General features: G+C 38.2%; 1 protein-coding gene across 2 annotated transcripts in view; it reads left to right on the forward strand.

The window, feature by feature from the left end:
- The window catches only part of rcor1 (REST corepressor 1), a 92,004-nt gene that overhangs the window by 59,298 nt on the left and 15,049 nt on the right, over window positions 1-17,657 (forward strand). For both annotated transcript variants that reach the window (XM_039741123.1, XM_039741124.1), the window contains exon 3: window positions 13,231-13,311. In XM_039741123.1, the coding sequence (XP_039597057.1) occupies window positions 13,231-13,311 (81 nt within the window). The remainder of the gene's footprint in view (window positions 1-13,230; window positions 13,312-17,657) is intronic.

Genomic DNA, 17,657 nt, shown 5'->3' on the forward strand with positions numbered 1-17,657 from the left:
TTACCAGTTAAAATAATTAGTTTTAAAATGTTCCTCAAGCTGTTTTTTAGTTAGCCTTTGTTGCCCTATTCCAACTTTTTTGAGATGTCTTGCTGCCGTTATATTAAAAATAAGCTAATATTTTTCATGAGTAAGGCTGCAAATAATGATTATTTTGGTAGTCGACTAATCGTTCAATTTTTTTTACCCCAGATTAGTCACGATTATTTCATGTCTGAGTATTTTGATGCCTGTGACCTGTGGTTGTACATCCTGTTCTGGGCTCCAGTGCATGTCTTACCTCATCTGCTCACGTCTGTCCACCTGTGAATGTCACCCTGATGTCTCTGCATTAACTGCGATTAAAATGAATAATAATCAAATTTAAAATAACCAGTGAAACATATGAATTTGAAAATAATCGGATGTTTTATATTAGTGTGACCATCACAATTAAAAAGAAATACATTAAACAATACAAACTAAAGTGCACATAGTCTTTAAACAAAAAAAGTGTATTTAACTTGACCAAAACTGACCACTGGTGTGTCTTAAAGTCCAAAAGTTTAAATAAAGCTTTAATTCAAATAAAATAAAACAATAACGTACAGTTTATAAAAGATTCAGCTCATCTATTCCTGATTGCAGTACAGGAACGTGAGCATTTCGACATGCTGTGGTGTGAGGCTGGCCCTCTTCTTTGAGACAATGTTCCCAGCTACTGAGAAGAGACACTCAGAGGGAGTACAGGTAGCAGGAGTACACAAGAATGATTTTGCAGACAGAGATGTTTTAATCATCTCACTCTGAAATAAAAGTGTTGTAGTTTATCACATCATGTACAATATTATGCCAAAATAAAAAAATAACAGACTAAAATATGTAACAAGCTAATTACTGCCAGTATGCCAGAGTCAAGTATATTCGGAAAAGTGCATTCGTTGAACGCCGCAACTGGCTAGATTCAGTTTCCAGTGCAATTTGGAAGCACGCCGAAGCCAAGTATATGCAGAGACATATATTTGGCGACGTACATTCGTTGAACTCCGCAACCAGCTAAAATTGTTTCTCAGTGCAATTTGCCAGCACGCTGAAGCCGAGTATATTCAGCGATGTATATTCATTGAATGCTGCAACCGGCTATAATTGTGTCTCAGTACAACTTGCCAGCACGCAGGGGACGAGTATATTCGGCAGCGTACATTCATTGAACCCCGCAACTGGCTATATATTTGCTTCACAGAGCAATTTGCCAGGATGCCGGAGCTGGTCAGTCAGTGCCGTATATTGGTTGAGCAGCCAGCTCATGACCCCTGCCGGCCCCGGTAGAACTGCAGCAGCGCTGTCTCTGGGATTCGGCCATTGCACTAGACGAGCCTGCAATCATCAGCGTTTACCTCTGTGTGTTTGCGTGCAGACACTTCAAGCGCAGTTGGCTCGGTGATTTGCTGAATTTCATCAATGGCTTCAGTTGCACCTTGAACATATAATAATAGATTGTTGCAGTAGTTTTGTTTTTTATATATATATAGTTTTTACAGTTCATTTGCAGTGTGTAAAATGATCAATGTTGCGGTAATTGTGATGCTCTTTGCATGAAAGAAAATGTGAACTGTGATGTTTACTTAAAGTGCAGCTAAAAAGTATTTGGCGTCCAGGAGTGCATTAACCCCCAAGTATGTGTTGGTTTAAGGGTTAACATAACATTGTCGAAACCTTAATGTACACATTATAGTACAAACATCAATGTTAACATGCGACACTAACTTTACACGCTAAAACTTACCTCTCAAGAGATGGCGGCATCACAGCTCCAGGATGCTTGCGTTGGTAGGTCGGTGTGCGTCTTGACAAACAATAACAAACTATGCTGCCCCCAGACATTCATGTAGTGCATTGCAGTTACAAAAACCAATGTCGTTTTTTGTGACTGGAGCCTATATTGAAGGTTCTGTTTATGATGCGTCGACAATAACAAATCCGCATCGATGATTTTTTTGTTGTCGACGTTGTTGATTACGTCGACTAATCGTTGCAGCCCTATTCATGAGATATTAAAATATCTCATTTTGAACATTTGATGTATTTTGTTGTGAACAAATCATTGCATTCTGTTTTATTTCACATTTTACACAACGACCCACCTTTTTGGATTTGGAGATGTATAAATGAAGATTCACTTTATTATTGTTGTTACTATTACTACTACCACCACTAGAGGTCTTTATTAATGTAATATACACTGATAAATGTTTTTTTGTGAATTATTAGTATATCATCTTGGATGTTAATTACAAATTAAATGTATCAAACAGTATCTGCTTCTATTTGAAAAGTCTTAGTGCCTCCTGAAATGCATTGCTTTTCCACTTGGTGACAACAGGTTTTAAAAATTGCTTTTTATCTACTCCACCACATTTTTGACAGATAATGTTAAAAGAAGATCCCTCACTGCTTATTCATTATGTTGCCTGCTCATTATGTCCTTCTAAACATGTAGCCTTACTGTTTACCAGCCAGCAGACTTTGTCGGTTGAAGAAGAGCTCTATGTCAATACACTGTTTATGCCTCTTCCTAATAAATTATTTAAATCTATTGTGCAGTATTTTTAAGGCTATATAACTTGTATAACATTAGTTAAATGGTATAATCTCTGTTGTAATATGGATCCATTTCATAATTTTCTAATTTACAATGCTGTGTTATATGTTTTTGATGAGGCATCTTCAGGGCTTATTTCAACATTCAATAAAATTGTCAAGGATTATCAAGAAAAGGGAGCTTATGTTATTTTTATTTTTGTTTTAAGTCACAGTAAGGCCCTTAACCTCCTGGGTATGACATTCATCTGCATCCAGCCCTGTAAGCAGGTCCTCCAATTTGGAGGGAAAACTTCGGGGTTGGTGGCAGGATTGGCACTCCAGCCACCATTTAAAAAAAAAAAAAAATTCCAGTGTGGTGCTGAGGTGTCTCCCGCTGCACTTGAGTCCCAATCCAGGTGGCTTCTTGTGTGGTGGGTGCAGCAACACACTATCAGTGCATGCTCTCAACCACCACCACCACCACCTCCTCCTTTTCCTCTTCACAGTAAAAGATTAGTGGTGATTGGACATAAATTAATAATCCTCCTCTTAATGACATTCTTTATTATAGGAAAATCCAGATCAGCACCTCGGTAAGTCTTCCAGTTCACTCTCTACACTGGCATGCCTTTCCTCCACAATCTGTTTTTCACCGGCACTGGAGCAATCTTTTAAATGTGATATCAAAATTTATTTACAGGTCATAACTAGAACTAGGTCTGGGTAGAAGAGTGTCTCTCTATGGGGGTCCTCTTCCAGCCCTTGGATGATATACTTTAAATTATGGTTCATGTCCCTACAATATCTTATTAAAGTTTTAAGTCCCTTTAAATGTTTTAAAAATGTTGCTTGATTAAATAAATAAATAAATAAATAAGAATACAGCACTTGGGAGTTTATTGTAGGGTTTCTGGCCCATTCAGTGGATTCAGTAATTGCTTGTTGGGTCATTCTGATGTTGTGTTTTTTTTTTCCCTCCCCACTTTTCTCTCTGTCTTTGTCTCTCTGTCCTTCTCCGATGTCATATTAGAAGCTATTTTGGCCCTCCAAAGCCACATAACACTTGATCCTCTTCTTCTTTATCTTTGTCTTTTGGCTGCTCTCATTTAGGGGTCAATACAGCAGGTCATCCGTCTCCATCTATCCCCATCTTTTACATAATTTCCTGCCACATTACTCTTGATAGATACTGCAGTATCCTGTGTCTTTATCCAAATCTTCTCAAACTAGTAGATTGCTGGACTTTGATGTCTGTTTCTGAGTCTCTCTTTCTGATTTAAATGGCTCCCAGCCTCCTTTCTGTTGCTTTTCCAACTGAACATTCATCTTGGTACTTTTTTGTCTAGAGCAAAATGAACATAGATTTTTTTTTTCCCCCCCCAGCACACCACCTCCACAATCTCTCCTCTCTCTGGCAATGCGCAGAGGCAGTAGTAGGCCTTTATTGTTAACCTTTTTGGAAAGGCTATGGTCCTCTCTGTATCCATTCCTGAGAGTTCAAAGTACAGTGGTACCTCGGTATACGTCCTTAATCTGTTCCAGATCCTTTGACTTATACCAAACAGGACGTATACCAAACAAATTTTTTTCATAAGAAATAAAAGAAAAATGATTAATCCGTTCCCATTAAAAAAAAAAATGCTATTGTTATTGGTATATTATACATTGATGGGGTTGTATAAAATAATTTAAACACTGCTTAATACTAAAATACATAAATACAAAAGCAATTAGATGAAATAAATGAAAATTTAACCTCAATTTACTTTTTAATAACGTCTTTGTTTTTCACAGTTGTAGATACCATCATTCTCGGCATACGGTATGCAGCAGCCATGTCCCGGATTTGCATTCCACTTTCATACTTTTCAACAATCAATTCAGGTTTACGCGAAAAAACACAAAATCACGTGAAAATTCAGAGTTATAGCGCGGGTTGTTCACTGAATGCTAGAAACTGGCGTACTGACGCTCGTGGGCAGTCATGTCATGGCTTTGTCTCGAGAGAGGTAAACAATGGTAATGTAGTGTTCTCTAGATTGAAGTAGCGACACACTCAGAATAACGTTTCAAATGCTGTTTATTTTGAACCATTTTGTTATTTGTTTAACCAACTCTCCATGCAGCATGCCTTCTAAACCCCACCCCTCCCCGGCAGTCATATGTCTCAAAAGACGCAGACCATAGCAATCAACACCCGAACATAAAGCAATGGACAAAAGCATCATTGAACAATCATATACAACAGGTAGCACGCGGGTTGTTCACCGAATGCTAGCAACTGGCGTACTGACGCTCGTGTGCAGTCGTGGCTTTGTCTCGAGAGAGAGAGAGGTAAACAAGGGTAGCACGCAAGTCGTATTCCAAACAAAGGTCGTATACCAAGCAAAATTTTTCATGTCCAAACAGAACGTATACCAAGTTGGACTTATTCCAAAGCGGACGTATACCAAGGTATCGCTGTATTACTTTGGCATTTCCTACTTGCCCGTTCTGCTCATTATTTCCCTGGAAGACACCTCTTTCTATGAGTTCATGAAACAAACTCTCATAAACCTGTGAAGTGATCGTGTGAAATGGAGAGATGATTTAAAATTCTCCTTTTTGGCTGGGTTGATCCCTAATTTTTGTATGACTGCTCACAACCTTTTCCTTCTTTCCTTCCTTTCTTCAAGTTGTGTATATTCAGGCATTTTGTGCATCGTGAATGCTAAATTTATTTTTTGGGGGGATTAGGGAACAAAAAGGAGACATTGAGGGGACAGACTTTCTTGCTTTCCACACCAAGCATTTTGTGTGCGTTGTCTTCAGCAGCAGCGAGCTGCTATTGCACGTTTTTCCTTAGATTGTGTGTCTGAAATTTGCATGCTGACTTATAATGTGCAGTATGATGAAACAATTTACCTGAGTTGAAGACTTCATTTGGGTCAAAAACAACAGAGTTTCCAATATGGGATGAACCAACTAAGTCGATTAGTTTGGAGTTTATTTTAAGAAGTTTGGCTAATTTTTTTCTCGTCTAAAACAAGATAATAAATGATTTTTGTGCCCTTTTTGCTACATGTTTCTTCTCAGGCATTTGGATAAGCAGGAATTTGTTGTTGCCCATTAGGTACCTCAGAATAACTAAATGAATTTCAGGCAATTTTTTTATTTTATTATTATTTTTTTGCTGACAGTTTATAGCCTTTCTCCTTCACTACCCTGGGAGGCAATTTTTTTGCAAATGAAGGCTGTCTGATGACACCTTTTCATCAGAAACAGAAGTTTCTGAATTGCTTGTTTCTCCTTAGTGATCCTACCCAGGAGATACTGTAACTTTTAGATCTGAATAAGTGACCTTCATCCCTGGTTAGCCTAGACCCCTTGATCAATTAAAATGTGATACATGGAGCTGGTCACATCTATACTTTGTTTTTACTGCATGCCTGCCTGCCTCACATTCCTCACACATGTAAAACCAGCAAATAAAACGCTAAATTTTGTGTTCACTTCACCTGCCCTCAGTTCCAGACTTCCATCACATCTGCGGATGGTTGTTTGCATTACTCCTAATATATTTCATGTTTTTGAGGAATTCTTTTCATTCTTTCTAGTTTACAATACTAAATAGTTTTTGGTGTTGGGTCACTTCCACACCCTCTGTCTCCTCCAGACATTTCACAAAAAATCCTGTTGGCTACAAAACTTTTGAGTTGCCACTGACCCCACAAAACGATTTCCCAATATTTGGGTTACAATATGACTTTCATTTTGTTTTGTGATATATTAATTATTGCAATTCATATCTCTTTCATATAAGTCATGAAAGAAAATAAGAAATTTTGTTCCTATATCAATCCTATTTAAACACTTTATAAAGAAAACCCTTATAAACTACATCCTACTCAAATCTTTAACAGCTGAAATACACTTTTCTCTGTATCTCTACGGTCTCTACAATACGACTGAGAGTAACATACTCATTTGATGCGTTGTCTGAATTTTATGTCCTGTCAGATGCCTAGTAAAATGAACCCTAATGTGTGTGGAAAGCTTATTTACCAACAATGACTTTATAATGTTTAATATGTAAAACAAATATTTATTATTATAAACGTGTAACAATTCCTACAGCTTCATACTATATGTGCACATTCTCTTGACATAAATGGTACTAAATCAATAAAATTTTGTTTTTACAGTAAATCGTTAGCCTATTATGTCCTTTAGGTCTTGACACTGCTGCTAAAGAAGCAAAATGTGTCGGAAACTCATTGGTTCTTATATTGGTAATCTTTATACGTGACTTCTAGTCCGAGAGTACATCGAAAATGCACTGCAGTTGCTGGGTTTTGTTGTCTTGAAAATTTTCTAATTACATGACTAAGAATCACAAGGGATGACCGACTGCGTGACAGCCTCATGATCTCTCTTCACTGTTTGATTTTGTTAGAGTGAGTTGCAGACCTGTCTGAGTCATTGTGGCTGTCAGCCTACATGACTGGCAGACATAGAACTGCACCACAGCTGCCCCCAGCTCAGTAACATTGTGCAAATGGAGTCTATGGCAGAAAATTACTTGAAAGGTCATGTAGTGTGAAGAGGGTTAATCAGGACTAAAAAACCTCATATGATGCTCTGCATCTTCTCTTTTTTGTTTGTAGAATGTATCTTTTTGTGTTCTTTGTAGAATTATTTACTCCAGGCTACTTTGTTCCTTCACCTGTGCAAATTTGGGCTTGACAGAATGGTGCGGCAGGGTTGAGGACAAACTGCTGAAAGTGAAACATTTTAGCCAAAAGTGATTTCTTTACTTGAGGTCTCTCTTACATCCAGCAGGTAGAAAAAGACTGGTAAAGTGAATGATTCCCCATTTTCCTACTGACTCTATTAGTACATGTACATGGAGAATCAAAATTGTCCCAGCGTGACATAGAAATCAGGCCTCAAGTGCTCCTGTCCCCTGGAAAGTTGAGAATCCTGTCATTCAGCTCAACTAGTTGAAAGAGAGAAGAATGCTGAGCACTAACTTTCAAGTGAGATAAAAGGCTCATTAAAGTGCAGGTCCTTCACACTTTAGAGACGACTGGGTGTCCAACCAAAAAATGAACATTGGTTGGTTCCTAGAAGGGATGAAGATGAAACAGTCTACTGTTAAATGCTGCATTTGGAATAGTGTTCAGATTTTGTGATTATTAAAATGTGTGTTGCAGTTTGAATATTCAAACTTGAATTAAAATAAATTCTGTCTCGATTTGTAGTCTCTTTTTATTCCATATACGGTATGTGACAGTTTATGCAGCACATTTTCATTACCAGATTTTAAATGAGAGACCGCAATAAATGACAATTTTTTTTTTTTTGTTGTTGTTGTTTAATTCACAGATGACTTGATTTTTAACTTGCGAATGGTACTTCTAGGTGTGACAGTTGTGTCACGTGAAAATGTACAAAGTCTGTTTCAATTTGAGACCAAACGTTTCAGCATGTTGCCTCCTGGTTTATTTCTCTGATTCAGTATCAACATAAAAGCATTGAATACACTAGGAACAGTAAGGAAAATAACCCAGGGCTTGGTCATTTATGGCATATGTTTTAATGACAGATTGTTTTCCACTATGAATATTAAGAATTTGAATGAAAAATGTAATAACTAAAATGTAACGTGTACTTTTTATAATATTATGTAGCACCTTTATCTTTGCGTTCATACACTTTTTCACTTTAAAACAGACTACACCAACCATTAAATGTGTATTTCTGTGTGTTTCAAACTGGAGTTCTGTAATTCTAACTGGGGGTAGAATTCATTATTTCAGGTGACTCGCAGACACTGCTGAGTACCATCAAGTGTGGGCTCGTGTTTCAAAGTCTGGAAGAAGGCAGAAAATGATGGCAGAGGCAGACATTGATTAAAATGTTACATTTGACTCCAGATGTGTTTACTTTTAAGATAAAGCAGCTGGATAGGTATGATGCTGTTGTTGGTAATATTTAAATGAAGTAAGTATATTGCTGTTTAAACATGGGATTCTCTTGTGAGGTTTTTTATTATTTCATAGAGATGGTCATTTCCACAGGTAGTGACCAAGAGGTTAGATGCACATAGATAAATCAGGAAATTCAAAGTGTATTGAAAGCAGATTTTTAAAGTAATTTAGAAATTTTTAATTGTTCAGTTAATCTACATTACGAATTTAAACTGAACAAAATGTACTGTATTGATCATCAGGTTTATTTAAATTTGTGTTATAAAACTGAATTTCATTTTGCATGTCAATGCCTAGTGCAGCCATACTTTAGATGGCTGCTCATTTACGTAGCTTCAGCACCGCCCTTGTGTCTACACGTCCAATCATTTTACATCCAAAAACAGAGAAGGCGCTTTTAGCAAAAATATGGCATACTAAATGCATCCTGGATTTGAAACCTTTCTAGTGAATAGGTGGTGAACTTGACTGCGACTTGTGGTAATGCTGTGCTGAAATGCGAAATCAACATATTTTAAAATGTATTACCACAAACAAAGCGAGTATGCTGCTGGAGAATTGGGATTGCAGCAGCCCGACCACGACATCAGAAACAGCTTAAATTTAAAACTGTCACTTTTACTTGTCAAAGCCAGGCGGGTGGGCTCTAGCAAGTGCTGGGTTTTTGATTTTTAAACTCGAGCTGTATTTGATGTCATGTTTAGAGGAATACTGTGGACAAAATTAAATAAATATATTAGCAGCAAAAACACTGTCCATGACACATTTACTTATCCTCATGTTTCATGCTCTTTTACTTAATTTCATTGTCAAACTTTATTTATTTCCAAAAATCCATCTTGTGCATTTTAGAACGTGATAAGCTTTAGTCATTAAACTGTTTTGGATGGAATGAGGGGTTGCATGAGACCCTCAAATCTTTCAACTCTTCCAGCACAGAATCTGCAATATGCAGAGGACTTGGGTGTTATTGGCACCCATGATAAAGGTGAACACAAAAAAAGTAATATATATCTATATCTATCTATCTATCTATCTATATCTATCTATATATCTTATCTATCTATCTATCTATCTATCTATCTATCTATCTATCTCTCTATCTCTCTATCTCTCTATCTCTCTATCTCTATCTCTATCTCTATCTCTATCTCTATCTCTCTCTCTCTCTCTCTCTCTCTCTCTCTCTCTCTCTCTCTCTCTCTCTCTCTCTCTCTCTCTCTCTATCTATCTATATATCTATATATCTATATCACACAGATAACAAAATGGAAAAGTTGTTGTTGCCTTTATACTAATCCTGGTGTATCAAAGCAAAAGTCTGTGAAATAGAACTATTTTGCCTATTTAGAAAGACATGTCAGACTGATTTGATAATGTTAGAGGAAACTCAAAGTAAATTAAAGCTGTAGTGAGCTTTTGCTTATTTAAACACAACTTGTACCTGACGAATGTTTTTCTTTTTTTTTTTTTTTAATATAACTCCCTTTTCCTCTGGATATAAAGCATAGGTAACTTGCGTGAGAAAATCTTTTTGTCATCCATCATCATAGGAGAAAAGCAAAGAACTATTTACATAAAATAAACAAATAGCTGTTGACCTGCGCAAATGGGGTGTATGGGTTTAAAACATACATAGATATAATTGTAAAATTAGAGTAATAATCAGAGGTTCAGAGCCACTAAAATGCTGTTAACTAAACCTGTGTCCTTTTTGTGGTATCTTCTAAGTTGTATAAGAAAAGTAGTAATGGAGGAAGAAAGTAAATCCGTTTTACAAATGGAAAATTGCTTTGTCTGCCTTCATCTTGCCATCGCCATATCTCCAGTTCGGCAGTTACACAGTGCATGTATGGCATTAGGCTGTTTTAAAATGGTCTCCATAAATCTGCTTGACCACAGTGAATAAACATTGTGACTTTGACAGGCCTCTATTGTCAGACCAAAAGTGAATTCCTTGGACACTGGCACTATCGGGATTTTTGGAATTTTTGCAAAGCATGGCATAGTCAGTGTTTCTATAATGGGCTAATTGATGGTGAATATCAATGGCATCATGAACTGTATTAAGCACTGGGATGTTTGATTGCAAAGCGGTGTTGCTTGAAACAGCTACTGCATATCTTGGTCTTAGATGGATCTTCCTATATCATAAAGTCTTTACACCATGGAATCAAAGAAATGGTTGACTGAAAACAAAATTGATTGTCTCCAGAACTGAACCTGATTGACAATATTTTCTGAGCGGTAGAAATCAGTGCACATGATTTATAAAATTAAAGATGGATGCACTAAACAACAATTGTCCAACTGTTATAGGCAAGTCTTTTTTTTATACACTTTTCTCATGAATTTATAGAAGCAATTAACAGGCACACAGGAACCAAAAATTTTGACACCAATATTTCTTGGGAACTTTGGACTGTCGTTTCTTAGTTTTTGAAAATAAAGCATGGGTGTCTTGTGAAGTGCTGTGTAGCTGCCATCTGCTGGCAGAGAGAGCATCTGCAGTTGTTTTAGTCCATCAGTCTCAATGACTTAAGACTCATAGGACACTTAAATTTGAAACCGAGCTGCTTTATTTATTTAGATGTGAAATTCTATATTCTAGAAAAATACAACACGATGCAACACATAGACATACAAAGTGCAATGCATTTTAATTGTTTTCCTTTTTTGGCTGTATAAATGTAAAACTCTTTAGTGAGTGTTTGGTGATGCTGTAGCCACGGTTGCTTCCTCCACGTTGCAAACGAATGGATCCACATCTCGCCTTGGTCACTCTTTCTGTGAAGTTTGCATGTTCTCCCTGCATCTGTGTGGTTATTCCTTTGTGAATTCATTTTTTGCTTTCCCATCCTCGAGACCTGCATGTTAGATGGATTGTTGACTTGGCGCTATGAGGTGTGCATTAGTGTGCCCTCTAATAGATGGATGTCCTCTCCAGGGCTGGCTCCTGATGCTGGGGTAGGCTCAGTGCACTTAGGTCTGACTTTGGTTAACTGGGTACGGGACGTGAATGAAAGCTCATAAGTCATCTTTTTTATTATACTTGTGTGTTTGTAGCAAGGACATGTGAAAAGTAAAAACAGACTAAGAAAAGAAAAGACCTGTAGACCGTTTAGAAAAAGAAAGAAAACTACATTTTTTAAGGAAAAATGAAACTATTGAGACCAATGATTAAGTGACAAGTGGCTGCTATTTTCACTTATGTTCCTTGAAATTTACAGTGATTCATTTAGCTGATACCTCTTGTAACCAGTAGTGGGCACCACAAAGCCCCAAACCCCTGTCCCAATAATGCCAGACACAGTCCCGGGTTCAAATAATGGATTTTGTAATCCAACAAGTATGAAAACAAAGAAACGCAGCCCAAAAACCATACGGTGTTTTTCCTCTCCGTCCTCCCCCAGTTGAGTGCTGCCCGCTGCTCAGCTCTAACTCACCAAGATAAGGCAGTGGGCTCCTTTTATAGAGCACCTGGTGACCAGGCATGACTTGTGGGATTACTTCTGGGTTGTTTGAGAGCCAGGGTAGGTACCCCTACCCCACAAACAGCGGTATCTTAGGGACCCCAACATGGCTGCACTTCTGCACTCCAGTTCCCATGAAGCCCTGCCGGGTTCCAAGCTGGGACACCTCCAAGCAGACCACTGCCACCTAATGTATGGGGGTTGGAAATGCTCCTGGCCCCCAGCTTCTACTTGTCTATCTCCTGGAACCTTCCATTTTATCCTGAAGTCATGCTGTTGTCCAGCTGGGATGCCTATCTGTCCTTCAAACAGGAGATGTAACCAAAATTTTACGAATCGTTTCATATTTTTGCATTTGTCATATGGGAAGAATATGTCATTTGCTCAGGGTCACATTGGTTGGTAGGGATTGAATTGGCCACCTTGTGGTTTATAGTGGATTTCTTTGCCATTAGGAGAGACTTAAACATGAAAGGAGAATATTGTTTATGGAATTAATGAATTGAAAACACAAACTATAATCATGCTGATACAGTTGGTATTTGATTTAAAATCGCAGGTGTTATGCACGGTTATCTTCCACCTGTATATGGCTCTGTAGCAAAGCAGCTCTTGGCTGTGTCTAGCCAAGGAGGTCCTGTGATGGCTCAGTAAGTGTAGTTGTCCAGTTTGTGACAGAAAAATCCTGTTGACTTGTTGGTACTAAAATATCTTCATATCAGGATCAAAAGAATTTGACAGAGATGTTAAAATGTGGAGTGGTTGTTTAAGGCAGAGTATATGCAAGAGGCCGTGTCAGGAGAAACCTTTTATTTATATATAAAAGTGATTTGGCTTTGAACCTGAAGTGCAGCTCCAGCATTGCCAACCTGATTTTTCTTGCGCTTTGTGCAGAAGGCCAATACTCTTCCTCCCCCATCATTGTACTGAGGAGGGACCCTGAGGGTATTCACTGAAATTTACTTTCCCCCTCCTCTGTTCCGCTCCTCTGTTTAGGTTTAGCATACGTGAGATTCACCATGTGCAGGCATTAAAGCTTCCTCTGCTGGTAGGTATGTGCCGCTGCAGTAGGAGTTTGATACAAGTGTACCAGGGTGAAAAGTGTTTTTTCCACACTGCACTCGTTGTAAACCCTTCAGAGTCTTCCTGTACTGACAGGCCTGTCTTGGGTTACAGATAACTAATTATCTGACATTTACACATTTCAAATTTTGTTTTGACAGAAGTTGCCAAGACGTGCCAGGAGAGGGAGAATCTGGGCATGCTGGTCTGGTCGCCTAATCTGAACCTGTCGGAAGCTAAATGTGAGTATAACTGCCAGTATGCACGTAGGAAAAGAATTCAGTAAAATGCCTACATTCATTCTTGGCACAACTGGCCTAGTGCCTTAGGTTTACTTCATGCATTTTGTCAAATAGCTTAGTGCTTCACCACAGGCTGGATAAACATTCTTGAGATATACAGCCCTGCCATTTTAGAATTTGGCATTTGAAGTAACTGAGTAATTTCTCATGTCCACTCAAATTAAAATATACAGTATGAGTACTCTGGAATTATTATTTTTTGGCTCTCACTGCTGGAGCTTTAAAGGCTCAAGCAGACCGAACTTAAGACAATATTTTTGATCAAGACATATCCATGGCGAGTCACTCAGTAGTAATATGTCTATCTCCCTTGTAAGACCAAATGTCTAACTTTAATGTCTTGGAATATGTCATTCTTTAAATCTCTGAGATTGAAATTAATAAATTGCAGTGTTCAGCTCTTTGCTGCCTTTTTTGGATCCATATCTTCAGTTGCTTCATCTAGGCGGAAGAAAATGGAATTTGGAAATAATGCAGCCACAGTAGGTTGTAAAAGGGTGCAGATAGTCACTGTTGTGAGAGATCTGTATCACGCTTCAACTGGGATGCCAGAGCAATGAGGAGATCGGTTTATGAAATGTTTTGTTATGGAGCGTGTTGCACACATCACAACCCATCCCAATCTAGATGTTTGCAGTGTGGTAACTACTGGTGGCCGTCCCTGAATCTGACTTCTGGAATGTAAAGGCCTTCAGAAACTCTTCTTATGTTGTGAGCAATAGCCAAACTCTAGAACTCCTGCGTGCAGGAATAACCTGCAAATAGAGCAGCTGAGCTTTCTCTTTAATTCAGCTCTGCCGTTTTTGCCACTACACTCCTCCTGTCCGCAGTGCAAATCCTGCTGACTATGGAAAGTGTTTTTGTCATGGAGTGAGTTACACACACCACATTCTATCCCATGATGGACGCTACATTTGCACTGTGCAAGTGTGATTGTCTGTACTGGGACAGATTGCGTTGTGTACACATGAACAAGTTCATAAATTGGCAAAAGTCAACACAAAACAACTTTCACCTTCTGTTTGTAGTTCAGACTTGTTGATAAATTATTTTCAGCAAATAACAAAAACCCTTTATGTATTCATTTTATAAGGTAATAGAAGATGGGTATACTGTATCTAAGTATATACCTGACACAAGAATAAAAAACAAAGCAAAACATCTACATTAGCTTAGGTTGACTTTTTGTTTTCCTCTTATTTAAAAAAAACAAAACTGAATTCTTCTTTTCTGAAGATTTCTATTATCTTACAAGAATTCTGGTCTTTCAGTCAGTTAGATGGATCACGTTTAGCTAGCAACAAAAAATTCTCTGTCTCACTGATTTTTGCCAAAGCTTGACTGCACTTGCTTGCAAGTCCCCTCTCAGAACAGCTCCTCTGTGAGGATCTGTAAGCTTACGTGACGCACACTGAAGCTCTTCAGAGTTTACAGGTTACTTTAGTTTCCTGCAGAATTTAGAAGGAGAAAATTCTAACAAGTAAAGACTTCTTGACTTTCAGGGCAGGGAACCTCAATAACCAGACATGTTTGTACATACTCCCAAGTACAAATTTACAACCATACCATTCTTCAAAGCAAAAGTATAAAATGTGCTTCTCTCTGACTCGTGTTGTCTTAAAGGATGGAGGTGATGCTTTGTTCGGATTGCTGCAGGTCCTTTTGAGGCTCTCTGGCAAATGTGGAAGGATTAAACACCCTGTCTTTGTCCAAATTTTCTGTCTTTGAGGTTTCACATATAGTGGTCGTTATCACCTAGCATAAAAACTGTGCCTTTTTGGCTGTTAGTGATCAGTCGACTCCCTTCTTTAGTAATACTAATGGGTTGCTTCTTGTACGGTGCGTTGTTTGTGCACCTTGCTTTGCTTTCGCAAGGATGAACTCAATATTGGACCCACATCCAACTCTGTTAATGATGGTCTTCTCTTACGATCGGGCATTTAGGTTATCCCAGAGAATAGAATGGTTTGCTCCAGACTTTGCTTACAGCCACACAGTAGACCGTAGTGGTCCTGCTGCAGAGCAAAAGTTAAGTACAGACAGAGAGAGAAGGCAAAGAGTACAGAGTTATTGTTACAATGGGTTGTAATTAAAGGTGTGGACATTTTTGACATTGGTTTCTTAGGTGCACACAAGTCCAACTTTTTTTTTTGATAATTAGTGCAAACTTTGTCCGTCAAGGTTGCCAGTGGTTGAGTATGGGTCTTTGGTCACTGACCAAATGGTCAACAGTTGTGTCAGTTGCCTGTGATTGATCAATCTTATCAGAGAAGACTCTAAAATAGCATTCCAGAGACAGGCCCCATTGATGGCAACTTACACTTCATCACAAGTTAAGTGTCAATGAAAGACAGGATTGCACCTTCTTGCTTAAATAGGGCCAAAGCAAACTGGGCAATGGGCAGTCCCTCTTGAAGTATCCAGGTAGACCTAGCATATGTGAAATGGAATGAGGGATTTCAAAGTATCATTAGTTGAGTTGACCAGAGGCAGCAAGTCCCCAGCTAGGAGAACAGCAGCAGGTGAAGCTGGAGCATATATACAATATGGGGCATCCACAGTATCCCACCTGTCTATGACCCCCTTCCTCTGCCCATCAGCAATACAGAAATCTTTGAAGGCCTGTTTGTTGCTGACTGAGTGCTTTTCCATATGAGCATTCTGTGTCTCTCAGGATTTTGGGACTTTATTTTATTTTTTTACTTCATTTGCTCCCATTATTTATAGCCCTTTTTTTTCTCTCATTGGTTACTTACACTGCATTAGAATTTTCTGCTGCCCCATCCTCAATAGAATGGAAAAGTTCAAAATAGTTCTGTTACTAGATGCCAGAACCAACAAAATATAATCAGAAAACCTTAATAATCCTCTGCGGTGCAAAGCACAAATACCAACAAATTCACTTTTTTTCCCCCATAGGTGATGTTTAAGTCTTCATGACTTAAGTAGAAATAAATATTAGGGATTTTGTGAAAGATTAAAACTGAATAATAATTTTAGCAGATATAGAGTGGCACAGTCTTAAGTTCTCCAGATAGTTTTTTTTTTATCTGAGAGATCTAAATTTCCATCCAAAAGCAAAGGATCTGGGCTGCTTTCTGTTAATCCATTTGTTTTAAACCTGCATTCCCATTGCAGGATTGTGAGGAGCCAAAGCTGGGACTTATCTTGAAAGTACTGGACAAAAGACAGGAGTCTTAACACTGAATGTGGTACCAGTTCACTACTGAACACCCTTGCTTATGTTGGGCCACTTTATTTGTTGTTAAGTGGCATTTTAGTTATACAAAAGGAAAGTTTGTTGTGGGAGGGTCAGGCACCTCATGTAGAGAGAGAATGATCAGACCTCAAATTAAACCCAGCTTCCTGTTGTTGGGAGGTACTTGTGTTAAGCACCAATCTACTCTGCAAAGTAAAAATAAAGCTTAAAAAAGATAAAGATAATTAAAAGTAAAGTGATGATAAGCAAAGTCAAGGTCTGATGTCAGAACTGAAACTAGTAAGGCCCTACAAAGTTCCAAAGTCAAATTTGAAAAATGCAGGGGGAAAAAAAGGCAAATGGGACAATGAAGCGCTATTGAAATTGCAAGGCTTTGGTGGGCCACTAGGTGGCAGTGTTGGACTTGCAGCCTTCCTTTTTTTATGCTCTTGATGATTTGGATGCAATACACCTGAATTTTCTCAAGCAAATGTGATGATCTCAAACATAGACATCTAGTTTGTGTGCAGAGATCTACTATGTGCACTTTATTACTGGCTGTTTCAAATAATAATATAAACCACTTGCATTGGGTCTTCTGACAGTGCTTTATATGTGTGATAATTGGGAAAGTAAAGTAAGAATTTTGTTGCCAAGTTTTTGCAAAACTTAACAGTGTGTGTGGTTGGAGACATCGCTCAAAGAGTAAGTCATCAAAGCTTTTTGCACAGATCTCTGGGCAGTTGTAAAACTCATACACACTGTTGTGAAATTGTGACTGGTCAGCACAACTGAACATCTTTCATCTTACTAACGCTGCTACATTTCCATTAAAAAGCAGTACTTGACTGCCCTTCTATGACTACATTCTCCATACTATTGTGTTCTAGAGACGGCTCAAATGTGCACCTTGTGTGATCTTTTGGTTTTTCAGAAAATTGTGGCAATATTGGGTGCCATTTAGATAGATACTGTAGATACTTACAGGTTTACTCATTTTCTTTAAAGGTGGCAGATTAGAGATTTTTAGGAATGCCTCAAAATGTGTAGTGTAGCTTGCTGGGCTACTGTTGGTGGCTTCTTTCTA

Source organism: Polypterus senegalus, chromosome 18, assembly GCF_016835505.1.
Source record: "Polypterus senegalus isolate Bchr_013 chromosome 18, ASM1683550v1, whole genome shotgun sequence".
Lineage (NCBI taxonomy): Eukaryota > Metazoa > Chordata > Cladistia > Polypteriformes > Polypteridae > Polypterus > Polypterus senegalus.